The sequence below is a fragment of the Ostrea edulis genome, chromosome 2, assembly GCF_947568905.1.
Source record: "Ostrea edulis chromosome 2, xbOstEdul1.1, whole genome shotgun sequence".
Lineage (NCBI taxonomy): Eukaryota > Metazoa > Mollusca > Bivalvia > Ostreida > Ostreidae > Ostrea > Ostrea edulis.
In genome coordinates this window covers 65,611,945-65,628,336 of record NC_079165.1, presented here as the reverse complement: position 1 = coordinate 65,628,336, position 16,392 = coordinate 65,611,945, and the positions used below count along the sequence as shown (strand labels likewise).

General features: G+C 34.0%; 1 protein-coding gene across 50 annotated transcripts in view; it reads right to left on the bottom strand.

The window, feature by feature from the left end:
• Positions 1-16,392, bottom strand: part of LOC130052340 (rho guanine nucleotide exchange factor 11-like) — a 73,171-nt gene that overhangs the window by 6,025 nt on the left and 50,754 nt on the right. For 12 of the 50 annotated variants that reach the window (XM_056156882.1, XM_056156890.1, XM_056156891.1 and 9 more), the window contains 19 exons: positions 16,003-16,174; positions 14,614-14,719; positions 13,897-14,062; positions 13,439-13,547; positions 13,149-13,244; positions 9,852-9,929; positions 8,362-8,470; positions 6,137-6,211; positions 5,113-5,288; positions 3,632-3,778; positions 3,395-3,474; positions 2,849-2,971; positions 2,639-2,756; positions 2,283-2,443; positions 1,847-2,096; positions 1,660-1,735; positions 1,426-1,539; positions 973-1,085; positions 190-299 (listed from right to left, as the gene is read on the bottom strand). In XM_056156882.1, coding sequence (XP_056012857.1) covers positions 190-299; positions 973-1,085; positions 1,426-1,539; positions 1,660-1,735; positions 1,847-2,096; positions 2,283-2,443; positions 2,639-2,756; positions 2,849-2,971; positions 3,395-3,474; positions 3,632-3,778; positions 5,113-5,288; positions 6,137-6,211; positions 8,362-8,470; positions 9,852-9,929; positions 13,149-13,244; positions 13,439-13,547; positions 13,897-14,062; positions 14,614-14,719; positions 16,003-16,174 — 2,379 coding nt within the window. Of the gene's footprint in view, positions 1-189; positions 300-972; positions 1,086-1,425; positions 1,540-1,659; positions 1,736-1,846; positions 2,097-2,282; positions 2,444-2,638; positions 2,757-2,848; positions 2,972-3,394; positions 3,475-3,631; positions 3,779-5,112; positions 5,289-6,136; positions 6,212-7,245; positions 7,336-8,361; positions 8,471-9,851; positions 9,930-11,569; positions 11,597-12,482; positions 12,531-12,862; positions 12,908-13,148; positions 13,245-13,438; positions 13,548-13,896; positions 14,063-14,613; positions 14,720-16,002; positions 16,175-16,392 lie in introns of all 50 variants that reach the window. The other 38 variants (XM_056156863.1, XM_056156875.1, XM_056156881.1 and 35 more) reach the window with 10 other exon arrangements.

Genomic DNA, 16,392 nt, shown 5'->3' with positions numbered 1-16,392 from the left:
TCATCATTTTAGAAACATCTATCTCTTTATATCCACCTTAGATGGACAAGTTTTTCAATTAGAAGAGAAGTATCATCATACATGCATATATAATTAAAATTTCCCAGTTTACAGTTTTTTCTTCATGAAATGGAAGCAAAATTTCTTGTTAAGGTTTGAATTAAATGGAGAAGAACACTAGAACACTACCTGCAGCCTCTGTGGAACCTCAGCTGTAGGGATATTCAGGACCTCAGCTACAAGAACAGTCTTCTCCTGGAGATGTTCCTGCATAGTCTCATCAAGACGCCTGATCTTCTCTGGATGGAGGCGAGAGAAAATGACACTCAAAATCATGCACACGCTAATTTAGCTATTGTCCGAGACAACACTAATCCTAGTTAGTTCTATGGTGATAGCTGTTCTATAACATTGTGAAGATGTCTTGTTTCAAGGTGTCCAGATTCAGAGATTACTTTTCTCCAAAATTATTTTTGATACCAGTAATTTGTAATTTGAAGAAATCTCATTCACAAAAACATAAGTATAACAAACAGTAAACATAATTGATTTTATGCAAAAAAATTTAAATTTCAAGAAATGAAATGTATGACATTGTCACAATGCTATAGGTTGATTTTCAAAATTGCAAAATACTGGTAACAAAAACAGAACAGCCGATTTCATCTCATGCCTGCCATACAAATGTTAGTAATAATATAGGGTGACACACTGCACTAACTGTTCAAACTCCTGGATCTAGTAAATAACCGGGGACAAAAAATCAAATCTCAGCCATCTTATCATGGCTGCCCTGTCCTTACATTCAGAATCATTAACTTGCATAAAATAAGATGGAAAAGAGTTTACAGCAAAATGCAAGCTTTGGATAATGGGTAATGGATTTCCACCTTGGAACTGCATTCTTCTGAAGACCCTGTTACAAAGGTATGTTACTGAGTCAGATATCGTCAGGTGTGTGTTGAGACTTACCTAGTGGGGTCAGAACTGGTTCAGCTTTCTGAGATAAGGGATTCTGTACCGTGATTTCATCAGGTTGGATAAGCTCTTCTTCCAATTCATCCTCAGCTCTCTCTGCACTAGGCCTATGAGACAAAACACTTAATGCTACACCTATTACATACAGTCGTCTCTAACTACTTCAATTCTAACATACATGATTGTATTTGTTGGTTTCACTGTAATTTAAGGTCTAACTCATTTGTAGCAAACTAAGTTATTATGCATATCTGCTAATAAAGAAGTGATAATGCAAGTCTACATGTAATTGGATGCAGTGAATTACATACATAAATAAAATAACTTAGACTGCTCCTGGTTTGCTATAACCATGCTTTACAGAATTACTTTTAGCATCCTCCATCCTAATTAATTTTGATAAAGTGCAATCTAAATGTAATTTTATATGCTGTTTGAGGGGTTGACCTTCTAATGATCTGAGGAGGTTCTACAGCTAGCACGTCTGTCTTCGCCGGTTCCTGGGCCTTATCCTTCCTCTTTTTGAATGAGTCTGCAGCTTCTTTGATATGTCTTATCCACCTGGGAAAAAAAATTCAAGTTATAAGTGAAATAACTATTCAGTGATTACAAACTATAGTAAAATAATCTTAATATAATCATTCAAAAGAACCCTAAAATTGAAAATAATAAGTCCCTTACTTCTTCTGTTCATCAGTGGAGGATGTAGAGAGTTCATAAATCTGGGTTTTGGATACAACGAAAAATGCTTTCTTGTCTACAGAAAAAAATCAAATGGGTTCAAAGCATATTGGTTTCATGGATTCAAAATGCAAGTTCTGTGATACTCATTAACACAGAATTTACAAAAAGATGACAGTGTATTTACCAGTCGCCTTGCTGTTGGTGTGAAGAACATTTTCCAGTTTTAGAAGTGGACTAAATTGATATCGACTGTCTTCTTTCCCCGCCACAAGTTGAGTGGATTGTTGCCGAAGAACGAGTTTATCATCCTGTTTCTGAAATAACACTAACAGGTCCTCTAATAACACAACATGGCAGTCCACTGACTTTCTCTGGTTAATGTTCCAAGTCAGTACTCCCTCCAGCATCAGCTTGTGTTTTGTGAGATCCAACTCCTACAACAAAATTCAAAACTTCATGTTTGGCATACTGTATCAACATTATCTATGCACTTTCTACAAATGTAAGCAAACCTTTTTTTGAAGAAAAAATGAGAGAGAGAGAGAGAGAGAGAGAGAGAGAGAGAGAGAGAGAGAGAGATATGATGTGAATTTCAAGTCATATGGTATTGAAATATTTACTTTAAAATCATGGTGATCCATCTGTTTTCTGTCAATTTTACGCTGTAAAATTTTCAATTTGTAGCTGTTCTCGCAGTCTTTTACTGCCTGATTAACATAAGCTAAAATACTTTTACTCAACGCAAGGGCTCGTTCCAGCCGAGAATGCTCCTCTGTTGACGCTGAAATAATAAATACGTATTCAATTCAAAGTTTGACTATGACTGATATTAAGAAACAGTTATCAGTATGTTCTACAAAAACATCCCATAATATGATTGCATGTCTCCAATGTTCTACAAGAACATCCCATAGCATGTCTCCAATGTTCTACAAGAACATCCCATTATATGATTGCATGTCTCCAATGAACTCACTTTGAGTATATTTCATAAGATTTTCTATTAGCAGTGGATATTTGGTGAGACGCATCATCTGTGTGGGAATTAAGTCTCGCAGCTGGAGACGACGCATTAAAGGACTACTTTCTGCCTCCTACAAGAAAATATTTACGTCATGAGTAACTTTTCGTGAGAGGAAACAGTACCTGCAAAATTTCAAATTAGTGGGATAAAAATTCTACTCACATTTAGGAAGTTGCTGAGCTTCGTATCTTTTCTCTGTCTTGCCCGTAAAAAATCTAAGGCATATGACTGATTCTGACAAAACTCGGCACAGCCATTACGGAATGCTTCTCCCTCAGTATCAAACTAAAATAAAACCAAAATTAACCTCTTCTGCTTATAAATTCTTTTCATCTCAGTGATATTTAGAACTAGATTGAACTTTAAAGTAACATGCTCTTATGGTCTGGGTTTAGTTTTACCTATCAATTCAATAATCACAGGTAAGCAGCAAATTCACTAATATTCATGGTCTCAAATTTTAGTGGTTAAAGGAATACTGGCATGTTATTTGGGACTTTATATCACGGCTGAAGACCAATAATTGTTTATTGTACCAGGAGTTCAGTTTCTCTTGTTCATGGAAGATTTATAGCCAAGTGAATACCTCAAAAACAACGACATATCACAAAAATAAATAACTTTACTATAGCTATCAGATTTTTTTTTTAATATTGTGTAGAGGATTGAAACATTGTATAATACTACGATGGCTTGTTCTGTACTTACCCGAGCCAGTAATATATCCCCAACCTCTGTTACAATAGAATTTGACTTCTTTCTATCTTTCATAGCACTATTCATTGAACCTAAAACAGTAAGATATCAGGATCTAAACTAATGAGAGAAAGCATCTCCTGCACATTAAGAATGTCAGAAATGTGTACTTAAATTTCTTTTTCAGAAAAAAAAACCCCAACATTTATATATAAATGTACATTCTAGCCAGAATTTGTAAATTCTTACCATGTAAAGCTATCATCTTGTCTAAGTTCGGAAATAATACTTTAATCAAATCCTGTGATATATTAGGGTCCTGTGACATGGGTTTAAAAAATAGATTTTGCAATATCTTCAAGTTCCGACAATGGGTTCTCTCTGTGTAAAATAGTTCTGAAAAAGAAACAAGGAAGTTAATTTCAATGTTAACAGTACAAATAGCAAATGCTACATTACAAAGTTATCTTGAAATCTAATGTGAACTAGAAAACTGAATAAATCAACCAGAACCCTGGAAAAAGCTGTTAGATGGGACTGGTGCTTTTCTATATGATCTGACCTTAACCTTTGACTTTTTTTTTTTTTTACCTTAAAATGTGTAGCTGCTTTCCTCTAGCCACCAGGTACTCATATGCAAAAATATGACTACTGTGACTTGAGAACTACTTGAAATATTGAGTCCAATAATAGTGTGATGGATGGACAAGCAGAAATGGTGATTACTATAGAACACTCAAGTCTTTAGTTGCAACAATGTAGCCTCTCTGATTTGGGGGGGGGGGGCTACAACTCCTAAAGATTTCCGTAATGGTGCAAATGCAGGTGTGATTCACTCTCGCAGCATTTTTGATCATTCTAAACATTTGCTTTTTTTCTTTACTTGAACTAAAATGATATATGTTTCTTAGTCAAAATACAATTTAAAACCTGCAATGTACAATTTGCGAGACTCTATGCTACTGTTTTTAACAGTTTCGATACATTCCAATTTCTTGATTCATATTGTGCGCCATGCTTGATGAACCTCAGGTTGTCAAGTTATTTGCATATGCCCATATCAGGTAGTGTTACATCAATGGACGAGTACAGAGGAGAAAGTGATTTCATCGGTATTAGAAAGGATTAAATTTGATATGAAGTTAAAAATACAAACAGCAAGGTGTAAATTTTTTCAGCCACTGTATGATTTCCATCCTTTGTGGGAATGGCCCCAGTCCATGCTAAACAACTACATTTTCGCACAGATTGTCACTGACTGTTTTGGTTTTTCAGTAATAGCTTCATCCCTTCCACTTACAAGATCTTGAGATAACAAGCATGGCGGAGCAGACGAAGAATTTGGATTGTTATACATGATAGATAACCAAAAAACAAAAAAACCAACAAAAAAACCCCCTGTATTAGACATGTTGGTACTCATTTTAGCATAAACAACATTCAAGACAAATTCACAGAGCTCATCATAAGCTACATCTATTCATAAAAATATTTTGTACCATTACAAAGATCCTATGGAATTGTTGCCCTCTACGAAAATGTCATAATTTAAAAAAAATATCTGAGAGTTAAAATGTACATTATTGCAGCTATAAAATCTTCAATGAAGGGCCCCGATATGTTGATCTACATCACATCTATTTGTGTAGTATAAACTTATCACACACAACATTTAACAAAGCAAGTTCACAAAAATCTGTGCCCTGCTTAGAAAATTAAACAGATCTTACCATTGATAACTTCTAATCTTTTCCTATCTTTAGGTCTCAATTTTTTGTAAACATCTTTTGGATATATTGATTCTAAGGGAGGTAATTCATTTTCCACTTCGAAGTCCGAATCGTTTTCTATAGTGTGAGGAATATTGTTCACAGCATCCATAGAGTTGCTTGGGCTCTCCCCACTCCTGAAAATACCAGGACAATGTACTATAATGTAAACCAGTACTATCATACCAAGCACTACATCTTCAAACTTTCTTTCATATCTTCATGCCTGGTATTTAAAATAGCAAATAAGTACAGTGTATATCAAAATTTCATTTTGGAATATTTACAAATAAAAGTACATAGTATGTTATTACAAACTGACATGATGTACATTTCTTAACCTTTCTTTAAATAAACTGACATGATGTATATGTTTTAACCTTTCTTTCTTTCAATGAATTTACATGGTACACATAGGTTTATGAACATCTTTTTATGATTGATATGTTGTACACAATATGTTTGACAAGAGAACGTAAGATATGTTAACTGTTTCCTGTAATGGCAGACCTTATTTTTCAACTCATGCAAAACTACACAGTGACTAAATGACAAAATACACAAAACATGGTTGTAATTACTGATATGTCCAATAATTTAATTAATGAACCATTGTAAAGAGTATAAAACATAATACAACAGATTTTAATAAAATTCTACAACCTGACCTTCAGTGTTGATACAACAAACATATCTTTCACTAGATCCCTGCTCACAAAAAAGTGCATAACACAAATTCATCCCTGTTCATTATACTCAATTAACAAGACTGTTTTCAGGACACACTTAAAGTGTACTCCAAAAGCAAGATCAAAACTTAATTTAGGACATCTTCAACTTTGTCATTAATCTGCAGTCAAGGAAGAAACACATTTTTCTTTGTAACCAGATATACTGACAAACAATACACTGGCTATTTTGTTTTAGAATACCTAATCACTATTCTGCAGTCTGCTATATCTGACAGAGTTTAGATAATTCATACCTTATACTTGATGATGACGAACTTGGGGAATTTCCTGTTATGGCTTTCATGACGTTATCATCAATTTCCACATCACTGAAACACAGAAAATAATATCAAATAATTCTGATAAATGAATCAGAAACACACGTAAAATGTAAATAAAAATATAAAGAGAGCAGAATGGAGGAAATCAACAAAAGTGAAAGCAAATGTGTACTGAAAATTACTGGTGCTTGGAAAAGTTTTGTTTCATGTGTGCATGATATAAATTTAAAAGAGTGCTCTAAATTGTTTGTGGGCACAAATATTGAAATATTTCATAAGATGGGCAGTGAATGTGGAGGGTTAGAGGCAGTGGAAACATTGAAAAAGAGACAGTCAAAATCCAATACCCCAACTGAATTATAATAATACAGAGTTAGTCAAAACCCAGTACCTAATATAGTAACAGCCATGATGAGTTAGTAAACAACCATTTAACAAACAAATCTTGCTAACTTTTGCTCATGATTCATTCAGAAACATTCAAATATGCAGCATTTAGTAAAACTTTCCACTTAAACATTTTTTTCTCATAATTATGAGTTTTATGGTAGACCATGAAAATCCAGGAACATTTTTAAACATGTCTTCAATTTCACTTTAAAATTCATGCAACAATAACAAACAAAAGGGTGAACAGAGAGAGAGTTGGAATATTTACTTAAAAAGTAAAAGAAAATCCATGCTCACTGATAGAATAAAATCAAGTTAAAAAAAAAATAATAAAAGAAGTAATAGAAAAAAAATCTCATGCTACTGTACTTAGATAAAGACTTTACAACGATTGTTTTGTAAAAATAAAATGTCAACAGCAACTTTTTTTATTAGTCATTTACTGTACAAATGGCCTCCTTTCTATTGTTCCAATAACCAACTGGTACTAAATCTGACTCTTACTGAGTAAAATCTAATTAATAAAACAACTTGTACTGATCCAGGTCTAGTCATGATTGGATGTAATTTGTACAGTGAAATGAAACACTAATTATCATAAAGTGAACAACGTAACCACAATCGCCACATTATGATAATCACTCGAATTATGCCAAATTCAATCAAGACACATGCGGTTGATAGGAATTCACCTTTTAACGCGACGCTGTTTACCAGTAAATCTGCCTTTCTGGTCATGCCGACCCTTTAAACTTTCAGATCGACTGATCTCGGTGGATTTCCTATAACAAGGTCAACAAGGAAAAAAACATCTACATCAGCAAAAATTGTTAAGGCTGGTTTTTTGGTTCATATTTTGGAAGACTGCAGGAAATTCCAGCCAGCTTTATATCAAGAAATTTTTAACTTTAATGTGAAAATTCAAATATGCAATAAATTAACTTTTCAAATGAACTTTCCTCTTTGTAGATGGGTGTCATTTTAAATGAACATTCCGGGTAATATCACTGGATATCAGTTTTAGTTCATATGCATTGGTACAAGGTATATCTTTTTTCTCCTTCATGTAATTTGCATGGCTATACATGTATATTACATCCTGTCATATTAAGTTTATCATGTTTAAGGAGTATAGTTAAGCACTAATAGAAGAATATATATAGGACTATATGTTTTTATAAGCACCACCTACTGCACAATGAAAGTAATAGGTTGAAATAAGCTCATAGTATTATTTGTTTCCAGAAAATAAAAATAAAAAATATAAAAATTACACTGAGGTACGGTTTGTTTTACTTTTACAAAAACAGTTCAATGGTTGAACATTTTACACGCATAATTATTATAATATTTCCAGAAATTTCACATCAATTGACTGTCTGTTGGGGAAGTGATAATCCCACTGGTTGTGCAGAGTGTTATAAAAGACTGTCACCTCAGGATGAAACAGAAAAGCTCAGATTTCAAAATCCTCAACATCAAAATGTGTAGAACCTACTTTGTGTATCTGAGCTTTCCTGGTAACTTTTAAGCAGTACTACATTGATATATAATAAATACAGTAGCTCTGTCTAAGAAGCTGGTGATTAAATTTCATTTCTAGGCTTATCATCATCTATAAATATATGCCTCTTATAAAGCAATATATATATATATATAAATCTAGCATCCCAGTTCACAAAGCATCTTAACAAAACATGGCCCACTAAACAAGCTTAATGTGTATGTGCATCAGGTATTCTGTTGATGTTTCTGTAACATGCTTAATGACAACCTCTTCAATACATAATGAGGTCACTGTGACCTACTTATTGGTCATATCCTCCACACTTGGGCTCTTTTTACGACCACTTGGCCCCTCTGAGTGTACTGGGTCATACTTTTTAATCAAAGTATCCACCGTATGCTTTAAAGGAACTGGAAAAAAAAAAGAAAAAGCAAATTGAAATAAGTATATCATATTCTGAAAAGAGTATGTTTTAAAGATTAGTACTTATCCAACTTCCTACCAGTGAGGACAATAGCAATTTTATTGTTCCTTGTAATAGAAACTATTTCCCCAAGGTGAATCCAAATTCAAATATAATTTGTTTTTGTTAAGAACACGTCTCCCCAGCTCCTCAAATTGAAAGTGCTCCAAATTATTACCCCCTTCCCCCAAATGTACTGCGTATTATGGAGGAGAAAGCATGAGCAGGAACATAGACATTATGAACTGCACTTTGTGCGCTGGGTAAAAAGATGGAGAAAAGATTCAACATCAAAGTGACCAATGTCATTGTTGAATATCATACAAAAATAATCACTGCTATGCTGAAATGCTAGTAGGTAAGTGAACATACTCTTGTACATGAAAACAAGTTACAAAACACCCCTATTTGATCCACTGTAAATTGTACGAAAATATTAGATTCTTGGGCAACAAGAATGTGTACATAATTAAATGATATATAGGATCTCCCATGGTTTGTGGTTTGATATGATTTATATTCAATGAGTTGTGTGTTTTCTATTTCCTGACACTTTGTAAACAAACTATGTAAAATTGACGTTTGTGTGCGATGTCACAATTGGCGTAGGAGTAAATATGTGATAAAATGAAGTATTGTACTACATTTCAAAGCTATCCTATAATTAATATAGGAGGAGAGGTGTTAACAAGCTATTTTACACCCTCCACCCCTCTTAAGATTCACTATAACTTGTAGGCAAACAATTGGATCCTCCTGTCCCAACAATAAGCACATCTGCATATGACAATGAAGCATTGTACAAAGTTTCAAGTCTATTGGATAAACCATATAGAAGTGTTCACAAACTCTTTTACATCTTCCACCCTCTAAGATCCACTATAACTTTTAGGAAAATAATTGGATCCCCATGTCCCGACAATATGCACATTTACAAATGGCAATGAAGCATTGTACAAAGTTTCAAGTCTATCCAATCAACCAAACAGGAGGAAAAGCATTTACAAGAATATTGTGAGACAGACAGATGGACAGAAAGTACAATGTCTCCCCCTGGAAGAAGGGAGACATAATTTCACCAGAAGATTATGGGAAAACAAGGACCACAGGTAATCGGGATGATTTCAAAAACTAAATTAATATACACATGATTAGTCATCAGGACTTGTCAGACATCTTAACAAATACTAGAGACCAACACCTTAAGGTTAAAATAATGGAAAATTCTCACAATTGGATAACCCATGCTTTTTAATAAGATGTAGATATAAAGTTAACTGAATTGTCAAATTATCTGTGTATTACCGACAATCTTAAGTTACCCTTACATTCTTCTGGTTCATCCTTTACAGGCTGTATGGTAGGATTGACTGGACTCGGACTGGGAGCCTCGGTTGTAGAAGACACTGAAACCAGAACATTACATACAATTGGTACAATAACACATACATGTATCATGATATCAAGCAGCTTGAACTCATAGCAAGGAAAATCTGATGCAGTTAGTCTTCAAGATGGAGAAATATGGTACTGACAATGACAGTTGTGCTTATATTTTTATCAGAATATACCTACGTTGGAATATTATCTTTTATCATATATGTAGTTTTTGCATGTTAAAGAATCATGTGATCAATTCTAGACTGCCATGAAATATGCATACATATATATACATTTATTATATACCCATCAATGTATCATTCGTTGATACTGTGGATTTCACAGCGTGTGATCCGGTTTTCCGGATCACCACACTGTGGTTTTCTGATTCCGTATCAGTATCCTCTGAAACTGATGCCGTCACAATGACGTCACACTGCATCAACGCAACGTTATTTGTGGAAAATATTGACCGCGTCACAAAACATAATTTCATGGTATGTCTGTGTTTTTGATAATTTGGATTACATTTATCATCTTATAAATGTGGATATAAAATGCAGAAGGGGGTATATAATAAATTTATCATTACTACAGTAACTTGATCCGAAGAGTTGGATCACGTCTCGTTGACAGGCGCGGATCATCAGATCAAACTCGACGCTTCGCGTCTCGTGTGATCTGATGATCCGCGCCTGTCAACTCAACGTGATCCGACTCTTCGGATCAAGTTACTGTAGTAATAATATATATGTATCTATATATAATATGAATAAGAGCACAGTGCAAATGTATATCCATCTGCAACTCCTCACATATTCGTTCAGAATGATTTGCCTCAAAACCTCTCCACCTAAGAATTAGTAAATAATTTTCTTTTTTAAATGGACTTTCATTTTATTCTGACATAAAACTTTGTACTGATTAATCTTATACTTGCCGAAATTATTTCATATGTGAAATCAGCACATCATACTATTATGTCCTAAATACATGTACATTATGAAGGCATCGGAATCCCCCACCCCAAGAAATATTAACATTTACACCTGTACCTGAAATTTCAACAGAAAATGGTGGCAATATAATTAATATAATCTGTTGACACTTTCTGTAAGAAACACGTTTAAATGAGCTGAATAAAAAGAACGTGATTGGAATAGAATACTACAGAGTCAAATCCATACGTCATGTCAGCCCCTTGTGAATCTCAGACTGATATCACTCACTAAGGTTGATATGTCATATGAGGATTTACATATGTAATACTCTCTCTATAAAGCTCATGCAATAATGCAGATATCAAATTGTGTTAAAATGTTTATCAGGTATATATGCACAAGCTTTGGATTAAAGGGCATGAAACTACACAGCATGTAGATATCATTCAACTGCTGAAAATGTCTAAGAGTAATATTGAGGCTTTATCATTTTAGAAGTAAGTGCCAGTGAACATGCCCCACAAGATCCTACATGTACATTCAATTTCAACATCTACATACAGCTTAAGATTGTTGATTACATACATCTCTGATAGAAATATCAATTTTCTTTTTCAGGCAAACGGAATACAAGAGCAGAACTTAAAATATTCTGCAGATACAGGTTCAGGGTTTGATGATACAGGCAAAACATTTGGAAAAAAAAAACGAAATGCAGAAATTACCTGACAAAGCCAGTGACACATGGAATACTTAATAAGATAAAAGCAAAGTCTCAGTCAAGTGCTAGATATGTTAGTCATTTGTACAAAATTATTTTATTTGTTAGGAGCACTACCCTGGTTATGTGAGTAGTAATAGATCTATAAGGTTACTGTTGTGTTGTTTTGTAAGTAGAAAATTACTCAGTGATGGTATCACTGCTCAATGAACTGTTGCTACAATCTTCTCTAACTATCAAATTATACTCAAGTGACCATTTCATGCACTTTAAGGTCATACACGACATTTCTGCCAGATATGTTCTTGTACGATTTCCGAAACCACTTTAAATCTTATTTTCTTGTAATGTACATGTACTTTGTATGTTGCCTGGTTTAGTTCAGGGTTAGATCACCTATACATGTAATCATAAATCAAGCAAGGGTTTCCAACTGATCCAAAGATCCACCTTGTTTGCTGCAATGACTTAATGATGTCCATAGAGTAGACTTGATGTTTTTACTTGCTACAACCAGGAACTATCAAAATATGCTAACTCTAAAACAGACTGATAATATACTACAAATATTTCTTTTTTTTTTTAGAAACAAGATAGGATGAAAGTGAAGTGTACCCGAAACGTTAAGAAAAATCATATTACTGAGAAATGTTGTGTATGGCCTTAAAAACAAAGACTACTGGAAACAAATATCGTGAATTTTGTTTCAGTCTCATTTTGAGTTGAACCAAAGACAAATACCAGATGAAGTATGTCACTCACTGTCATGTACCATACAGTCAATACTACATAGATATCAACAATACATCTGCTACTGGATTATAAATAATCATGTTTTCTGCAGTGAAGTCACACTCGTATATGAAACTGTGCAATATACACCTCTACAAGAGTGGACATTAGATATTTGGTGATACCTGCAGGCCAAAGTTCAGGTAAAATGAGCTTCACAACTCCATGACTACCTATATACATACAGAACAAGGGCATGTACCTTGATATAACATGCATATAATACTTCTTAACTTCACACCATATTACCAAAGTTTTACTGCATGCAAAGAAAAATACAAGCAGTTGCAATGTTGTAAATTGATTTGTGGTAAGTTATTACAAAAAGTATATTTAGCAAAATGGATGAAAAGTCTCCTTAAAATTTATGAACCTTTTAAATCACTTATGAGAACATTGACGAGACATGATTTTGGCAGTGTTTCGTTTCATGCGTCAGGAGATTATAGACCTAAAGCTTACAGGCCAGAGTTAAAACACTGTAGTCCCAAACTTATCTACGTACCTGATCGACTAAGCATTTGTTCTAAACTAGCAGTGGAATTTCTGTCTACAATAATCGCTAAACAATCAGTATTTCAAATATAAAAAAAAGAAGGAAAAAAAAGAAATTTTGACAATAATCTTCGATTTGTATGTGAAGTTGTTATAGATAACAGCTTTAAAAAGTTATCAAAAATGCAACACTTTTCTCTGCATTCTGAATGTGAGTCGTGGTAATGATGAGAATAAACTAATCAGAGCAGCCCTCACAACACAGGATCAAGCCATGTTTTACATAGAAAGCTTACCTGGTTTTATAGTTGATAAAGGTCGATTTCTCTTTTTCTTAGGACAAAACTCCTCTAAACTGTCCAAACAGTACTTGTGTATCCATTGTTCACAATCTGAAATACAGTATACATAACTCAGAGAGCTTCATTTCCACATAAAGATACTTGCTTTCATGTATGCTCAATAAATGCCATTGAGGGATTATTTCTGCATCAAAGACAAAACCTATATATCCTGAGCTACTTTCAAATGTATATATAGAGAATTTTGGCAGACTGTTTTCACCCGTTTGATTTCTGTCACTTACTGGAACACTGGTACGCTTGGAATCCCACACCCCATATCAGCTCCTTACAATGAATGCAGTTCTCCACACGAGAAAAATGTTGAGGTTGAAAACTGTGTGCTTTAAATGTCTGCAAAAGCAAAAGCTTAGTTGAAATACATAACATAATGCTGTCTATGGTGTATGTGTGTGTTTCTCTTCAAAATAATTTGGCAGTTGGAAATTTAATGTGGAGGAAAACATTTTAGAATTCCTCTCCACTGTATGCTGTAGAACTGCAATGATTTTTCTTGGGACAATTAAGATTTTTGTGATGTTTTTAAGGATTTATAATCACAGGTAACTTTCACTCATAAAACGCAGCAAGATTCCACAGAGATTTCCCACAAAAATATCAAATATCATTTTGTCCATATACTGCCCCCCCCCCCCCCCCCCCCCCCCATTTGCTGATCCAAGCACACACAAGATTATATTACCCTTTTCCTTTGAATGAGTGGTTTCTTCTTTTCCTTTGCCACAAAACTTTGTACCCTCTCCATGGATGAATGTTTTTTGTCCATGATGCCATTGTGTCTGAGGAATGTTGCTACTGCCCAGGCCATTACATGAGTCTGGTCTGGTCTGATATCTTCATCTGATGGTCTGCAATAGAAAATACCTAATGTGGGCATTTTTGGCTGAGGTAGTAAGTTTATGTTCAGTGAAGCAGCACTCTTGCTACAATTATCACATGCACAAAAAACACCTTATCATGTTATTACGTACAGAAAATCCCATTGTAACAAAATCAAAATGTGTGATTTATCAATGAATAATTCTTATATGCTGTGTCAAATAGTAAATATTTACATTTCCAATGTTTTTGCTTTTGATATCTCTACAAATACAAATGATAGCCATTTCCTCATGAATACATTACAGTTGTAAGCAATGTGCATATGAATATAGATATACACACCAAAACAGATAGATATAGCACACCAATTTTAACAGCTGGGAATTCTGACAGAAGTGAAAAAAGAATGTAAATATAAGAAATAAACTTTCTTTTTGATAATACATGAGAGTATGAACTGCAACGCTTCATGCCAGCATACTTTTCATGAAGCACTAATGCACTTCCCATGTGTTATAGTTCGTAACCTCATGCATTTTCAATAATGAAATGTATTTCTGAAATGAATGCTACTCACGGGACTTTTTCTAAGTATGGAGACAATATTTTTAATGCAACTTCTGCTTCATCTTTCTGTTTCATATTGGGGAGAACAAGCTGTAATCCATACATACTTCCAAATCCTAAAAATAGAAAGAAATTCTTCTGAACTGTTATGTAAACTTCTATAAAACATTTTGTAAATACCTCATACAAAAACTAATCGATTGGAATATCTGATGTGAACTGTGAATACCGAATGTTTGACAGATTTTCGTCTGAAATATGAAACCTCTTTTCTTACAGCATTAAATTATCCTTCCAGTTCCTAATGCTGTGGTTTCATCATTATTTGTTATTCACCAATTTGTTGTTGAGCAAGACCAGAAAATCGAGTGATAAACAAAGTACAGTACCACGATATAGAGGAAAGAAAAAAGAGTAACAGTGCTCAAATTTATATGCCAACAAAATTGTATTTTTCTGTAAAACAATGAAATAACAAGATGTGTTTGTGAAACACAAATGCCCCCGATAATGGCCAATTCCGAAGATGGCCAAGGTCACAAGGGCAAATATCTTGGTACCAGTAGAAAGATCTTGTCAAAAGAAATGCTCATGTACAATATGAAAGCTCTAATATTTACCATTTAGAAGTTATGACCAATGTAAAATTTTTTTTTTAAAGTAGGTCAAATGTCAAGGTCAAAAGGTTCAATACCAACGGAAAGATCTTGTAACAAGGAATACTCATGTGAAATATCAAAGCTCTATCTCTTACTGTTCAAAAGTTATTAGCAAGGTTAAAGTTTCTGACAGAATTACAAAATGAAAGAAAGGACAAAAACAATATGCCCCCCCGATCTTCGATCTCGGGGGCATAAAAAACAATAACACAGAACCTCATAAATAATCTAATAATAACGCTGCCCATTACCTCATAAATAATCTAATACTAACTCTGCTCCTTACCTTATAAACAATCTAATACTAACTCCGCCCCTTACCTCATAAATAATCTAATATTAACTCCACCCCTTACCTCATAAATAATCTAATACTAACTCTGCCCCTTACCTCATCAATAATCTAATACTAACTCCGCCCCTTACCTCAGAAATAATCTAATAATAACTCTGGCCCTTACCTCATAAATAATCTAATAATAACTCTGGCCCTTACCTCAGAAATAATCTAATACTAACTCTGCCCCTTACCTCAGAAATAATCTAATACTAACTCCGCCCCATACCTCATTAATAATCTAATACTAAGTCCGCCCTTACCTTATAAACAATCTAATACTAACTCCACCCCTTACCTCATAAATAATTTAATACTAACTCTGCCCTTTACCTCAGAAATAATTTAATAATAACTCCACCCCTTACCTCAGAAATAATCTAATACTAAGTCCACCCCTTACCTAGGCTTAGCTTGCTGCGGAATTCCTGTAAGCTGTTGGAGATCTCCATCTGAACAAAATTACGAGCTCCATTAAATATTGTTCTCATAAGATCCTCTTTCTCTGAGGATTTGAAGTTGAGGCTGTCATCAATTCTGTCGACAAGCGCCTGATCAATCTTCACCTTTAAGGGCTGAAATACAGGTAACACAATGCTGTCAAAAGGGATCATATAAAAAGTGTCAAAGAAAACAAATTACTTGATAATAAAATCTAGAGTCTGTAGCAAAATCAGTGATTCATCAGTGCTTGTCATGAAAATGGTGATTCATCTGAGGGTTTGTAGTGAAAATAGTGATTCATCAGAGAGTTCATAGTGAAAATAGAAATTCATCAGAAAGTTTGTAGTGA